General features: G+C 51.2%; 1 protein-coding gene across 1 annotated transcript in view; it reads right to left on the bottom strand.

Moving 5' to 3' along the window:
- LOC117435859 (spindle and kinetochore-associated protein 1-like) overlaps positions 1–4,275 on the bottom strand; it is a 77,700-nt gene extending 73,425 nt beyond the window's left edge. Inside the window, exon 1 of the mRNA XM_034073872.1 lies at positions 3,980–4,275. Within this exon, the coding sequence (XP_033929763.1) occupies positions 3,980–3,999 (20 nt within the window). The 5' untranslated portion in view covers positions 4,000–4,275. The remainder of the gene's footprint in view (positions 1–3,979) is intronic.
- Between the last annotated feature and the right edge of the window lie 1,725 nt (positions 4,276–6,000).

Consider the following 6,000-nt stretch of genomic DNA (forward strand, 5'->3'; position numbering starts at 1 on the left):
AGCACCACCTCCCATCCAGCCCTACCTGGTCTCAGCAACCCTGGGGATTTCAGCTCGTAGTGCCAAAAAGCTGGGAAGCATCTTGTGTTCTGATGATGGTGCCAAGGGGTGAGATGTAGAGGTGGATCTCAAACCTGATGTGGCACTGTGTAGAAGCATGTTGGCCCAGCTCCTACCTCTCAGAGTTCCCTTTTTGCCAGTGGGAACTTTTTGCTACTTTCCTTGGTGTTTTTCCCTGCTCAGACATCCAGGAGACCTGTGCAGACACTGAGGTCTCCAGCACAGGCTTAGGAAACTCAGACTAGTCACCATAAGGGGAACATGTTGCCCAGATGAACCTCCTGCAGCCCTCTTGTTGCTCCTCAGGTCCCAGTCTGCCCTGAAGCCATCCTGTGGTCCTCAAAGCCTCTACCCCTGTCCATCAGTTCTGTAGCCCCATCATAGAAGGCCACCAAATTGGTCAGGCAGGATTTCCCCTTAGTGAAACCATGCTGGCTGTCACCAAGCACCTTGTTGTTCTTCCTGTGCCTTAGCATGCCTTGCAGGAGAATCTGCTCCCAGATTTTGCCAGGCACAGAGGTGAGACTGACTGGTCTGTAATTCCCCGGGTCATCCATTTTCCCCTTCTTGAAAATGGGGGTTATATTCCCTTTTTCCAGCCATCAGGAACCTCACCCGACTGCCAGGATTTTTCAAATATGATGGACAATGGCATTTCTCCCATATCTGTCAGGCCTTTCCCATTACCAGCACTAGTATCTTCCACAGCACAAAATTTGAACTGATTTGATTTTGTCCCATATTATAAGCTTTTTACGAGAAAAGGTTAATAGCATAGCTTAGAGTGACAGTAATATTTTTCTGCAGCAAACTACAACAAATATGTGCTAGCAGAACTATCAATGTTCATAGAAACACATCCTGAAACACTCCCTTTTAGTTCTTCCTTAGATAATCAGCTCACTGTTTTATTTAAATCTGGGCCTTGAAAACCACTTTTTATCCACCAGTATCCTTGCATAGCAGTGATTCAAGTCAAAACACCTCTCCCCACAAAACACCAGGTGCTGATGTTTTGCCTTCACATCCAGAAACAACATTCACTAGGGTGCTGTCATCTTTTCAGCAGTTTTGATTTTCCACATGAGAGATTAGGAAACCATCTGCAATTATTTGCCACTACTGTGAGGTTCCCTTCCCCCCTATATCTAGAATGAAGCCCCAGCAATGCTGGTCTCAATTACAGCTGCATAACCCAAGCAAAAGAGTTTCTTTGTCTTTGGATTTCTTACTTACTTGAGAGGCAAATCCTTTGCTCAGAAAGGTTTGCACACTATTTCCTCCATAAGTAATGTATTGTTTTATAACCCCACCAGGCAGCACCCATGGCAAGGGGAATTACTCTTTCTGGCTCCCTTGCTGCTTTGTTGTACTACAAGTTTTATGCTTGCCATTTGCCACTGGATTTTCAAGTCATCCCTAGCTGCTGCATTACTCTATTTCCATGGAGTCAACAGTTTTCTCATTACTTCATAAAACCTCAGACAAAACTGTAACATACCAAGAAATTCATCCCTCCCAGCCCTTAAATATGAGTTTTCAGGGGGAGAGTCCACAGTTCCCTGGTGTGAAGTTGTTTACATCTCCTAAACATCTCCAAGATTAACTTACAGTAGAATGGTAGCATAAGTCTCTACTGAAATAAAGAGATGGCAGTTCAAGCACTGCTGTGGTGGCATAATATATGTGTGTGAAACACAGTGTATACATGCTGTGTAACACAGCACTTTGTCTGATTGTGCAAGGATCCTGGGACCCATACCTAAAGTAACTGCATGGCATATTTCAGCTGGATGACAACAAGCTTTACAGTCAGCTTTAAACACTGACCTCTCCTCCTTTGGATAATTTTTCCAACTTGTCATCAGCCAAGTCCTGATTTTCAGCAAGAAAGAGAAGTTCTTGGCAGACAGAGCAACAGCTTTTTCCTTCTTTGTGGGCAATTAACTTGAAGCAATCTCTGATCCACAGTCACTGTTTTAATTCCCATTTCCCTCCACCCCAGGCAGCTCCGGCACCTGTCCATCAGCAGGACATGGACCACAGGAGGCCTCAGAGGTGACTGCCCTCCCTGACCAGGAGCTGATGCTGTGGGGCTCACACAGCTACCACCAACCCACAGGCACAGGGAGCCCATTCTTGCCATTAAACTCAACCTTTGGTTTATGCACATATTAATGCAAAACTTTCTCACTCTTGTACCCGTCTGTGCAAGCTCTCCCCTCACTAGATGTCCTTAGCCCTTCCCAGCCAGGCACTGTGCTCTGAGGGGATCCAGGGTCTGGGCTCTGTCACCCTCTGAATCGTAGACTCATAGAATGGTTTGGGTTGTAAGGGACCTTCAAAAGCTCATCCAGTCCAACCCCCATGCAGTGAGCAGGGACACCTTCCACTAGATCAGGTACCCCAGAACCACATCCAGCCTTGAATATCTCCAGGGATGCTGCAACTGCCAATGCTCTGGGTAACCTGTGCCAGTTTTTACCACTCACACTGTGAAGAATTTTTTCTCATATCCATCATGAATGTCCCCTCTCTAAGTTAAAACCATCACCCCTCGTTTTATCACAACAGGCCCTGCTAAAAAGTCTCTCCCCATACTTCTTAATAGGCTCTTTCTAAGAACTGGAGTGCCACAATAAGGTCTCCCTGAGTCGTCTTCATCCAGGCTGAACAAGCCCAGCTGTCTCAGCCTTTTCTCACAGCAGATCAGCTTCACCCCTCTGATCATTGTGCTGCTGCCCCAGAGCTGGATCAGGGCTGCAGGGGGGGGTCTGCCCAAAGCACAGCAGAGGGGCAGGATCCCCTCCCTGAGCTGCTGCTCATGCTCTGGGGGTGCAGCCCCACACACGGGGGGCTCTGGGCTCCAGCACTCACTGAAGCTGGGTCATGGGGAGCTTCTGCTCATCCAGCACCCCAAGTTCTTCTCCTCAGGGCTACTCTCCATTCCTCCATCCCCCAGCCTGTCTTGATACTGGGGGTTGCCTGACCCAGGGGGCTGCAATAAACACATAAACGTATTTGCTTTTGGCAATCATTGGTGCTGCTATGTGGATATAACTGTATGGGTTCACAAAGTTGAAAATGGCCAGAACTCGAGCAAAATGGAGTCAAGTAAAAAGAAAAAAAAGGGGGGGGGGGGGGAGGCTTGATAAAAGCTAGTGCCTGGAAAACGTAGGGTTAAAGTACTTTCAGCTTAACTTAGGTCGAAGATAAAGAACAAAGTCTGTGCTGTAAGTCTTTGGAATTTAGGGGACCCACTAAACATGACTGAATGACTTCACACCAGCCTTCTACTTATCAGTTAGTTCAGAGACAGAGCCTCCCCAACATCTGCTAGCTTGGGATACTCCTTGTCTGCCCCTCCTGCACCAAATTTTGTGGAAGGTCACCCTGTTCTAAATCTTTGCCAGCTACCAGAAACTTGCAGATATGGCTGGTTTCAGCTAATTGGTGATTACTGGGGCATCCAACCGTGCCAAAGGTGAAAAGTACACTGCGAGGAAGACTGCTTACTTCATCTTGAAGACCCCTGCTCACAAGAGAAAGACTGCTTAGTTCATCCTCAAGACCCTGCCCACAATCACTGCAGAGCAGTGCACAGATGCCAAGAGACTTATGGTAATAAGTTCCTGGATTTAGTTATAATATTCCCTGCCTATATGCAGGAATTATCAATATGTATATGACTAAGGCAATAGTGAAAGTATATAAACCTGTAACAAACGCTAACCAGTGTGCCTCCGGCTGCAGCCATGCGCCCAGCACTGTTGCTTTTGCTTTATTGACTTTGTCCCTCAATAAACCCCTGTTAATCTCGATTAGAGCAGAGAGCTCGTATTTCACAGTGTGGACCCTGTGCTGGGCCCATTGAACCTCATGATGGTTCCACTTCTCCAACCTGTATCCCATCCCTTACCTCGGGTGTGTCACCTGCATGCTTGTGACAGTGCGCTCGATCCCACTATGTTGTTGATGAAGATACTAAACAGCACTGGTCCCAGTACAGACCCCTGAGGGACACCATTTGTCACTGGTGTGCATCGAGACACTGAGCTGCATGCGACTGTCCAACCATCGATCAGCCCCCTCATTACACCCGTACCTCTACAGCTGAGAGAAACGGACTTTGTGGGGGGCTGTGAGAGGCTGCAGGGCTGCGGCACCACACGGCAGCGCCGCTGGGCTGCGGGTCACCTCAGGCCGCCATTACAGCTCCCGAGCCCCTCACCGTGGCTGCGCCATGACGCCACATCCACCGCCGCGCGTCGCTCTAGCAACGGCTGAGGCGGCCGGGCGGCCATGGCGGCGCAGCGGCGGTGCCGGGAGGTGTCCGGGCCGGGCCCGCACTCCGTAGCGGTGGTGAGGGACGGGGCCGGAGCGGGGACAGCCTCCTCCCGTCCGTCGAGAGGGGCGATAGGAGCCGCAACCCGGTGCCGGGCTCTGTGAGGGGAGCTGGGAGCGGGGTGTCGTGAGGGCTGCAGGATGTGGGGGTCCCTGAAGGAGCCTTCCCAGCTGCACCCGTGTGGGGTGAAGTCTGCCCTTCACGGATGTACAGGTCCCCTGTATTCGCCGTGGGGTGCGGCTGTGTGTGACAGGGGAGATGTGGCTGGAGGGAGATGGCTGGAGGTGATCTGTGGTGAGGACGCTTGTTCAGTGTATGTAAAGCAAACTATAAACACTCCCTTGCATGTATAGGGCAAGAATGAAGCTGTAGCATGGAAGACAAAGAACTGTGGGCACTTAAAGCCATTTCACGCTCTTGTAGAGGTGTTGTGCTACTCAAGGCAGTCCTCTCGGGATTTACCCTTATAACCCCAAATTCTCATCCTTTGGTGTTATGTATCATAGAACCCCCGACTGGTTTGGGTTGGAAGGGACTTTAAAGCTCCTCCAGTTCCAACCCCTGCCACAGGTAGGGACCCCTTCCACTGGAGCAGCTGCTCCAAGCCCCTGTGTCCAGCCTGGCCTTGAGCACTGCAGGGATGGGGCAGCCACAGCTGCTCTGGGCACCCTGTGCCAGCGCCTCAGCACCCTCCCAGGGAACAGCTTCTGCCTCAGAGCTCAGCTCAGTCTCCCCTGTTCTGGCAGGTTCAAGCCATTCCCCTTGTCCTGTCCCTACAGGCCCTTGTCCCAAGCCCCTCTCCAGCTTTCCTGCAGCCCCTTTAGGCCCTGGAGCTGCTCTCAGGTGTCCCCTTCAGGAGCCTTCTCTTGTCCAGGCTGCCCAGCCCAGCTCTCTCAGCCTGGCTCCAGAGCAGAGCTGCTCCAGCCCTCGCAGCAGCTCCATGGCCTCCTCTGGCCTCGCTCCAACAGCTCCAGGTCCCTCTTGTGCTGCTGCCCCAGAGCTGGATCAGGGCTGCAGGGGGGGTCTCACAGAGCACAGCAGAGGGGCAGGATCCCCTCCCTGAGCTGCTGCTCACGCTCTGGGGGTGCAGCCCCACACACGGGGGGGGTTCTGGGCTCAAGCAGTCACTGAAGCTGGGTCATGAGGAGCTTCTCCTCAGCCAACACCCCAAGTCCTTCTCCTCAAGATGCTCCATGCCCTCTTCCCCAGCCTGTGTTTGTGCTGGGGATTGCCCTGACATAGGGGCAGGACCTTGCTCTTGGAAGAGCTTGCTGGGGCAAAGTGGGGGTTCTTGGGCAAAGATTTTCTCAAACATCTACTGACTGGCATATTGCTTCAAGGTTTTATTGCCATGAACCATGTGGTGATGGTCTCTGCACTGACTCGATGGTCCTTGCACTGAAGCAGTAAGTGTATGTCAATGCACATAATAAATGATATTTTCTTTTCAAGGGCTGGTTTGTTTGGTAGAGGCTGAATAGCACCAGCATTTCAGAAAACCCAGTGGTGCCCAGCACCTCACAGGACCTTGGCTCCAGGACCCTGTTGCCAGAGCAGCTCTGTGTGACAAACAAACTCCGTTTGCATTGTGCAGA

Source organism: Melopsittacus undulatus, unplaced genomic scaffold (assembly GCF_012275295.1).
Source record: "Melopsittacus undulatus isolate bMelUnd1 unplaced genomic scaffold, bMelUnd1.mat.Z mat_scaffold_128_arrow_ctg1, whole genome shotgun sequence".
Lineage (NCBI taxonomy): Eukaryota > Metazoa > Chordata > Aves > Psittaciformes > Psittaculidae > Melopsittacus > Melopsittacus undulatus.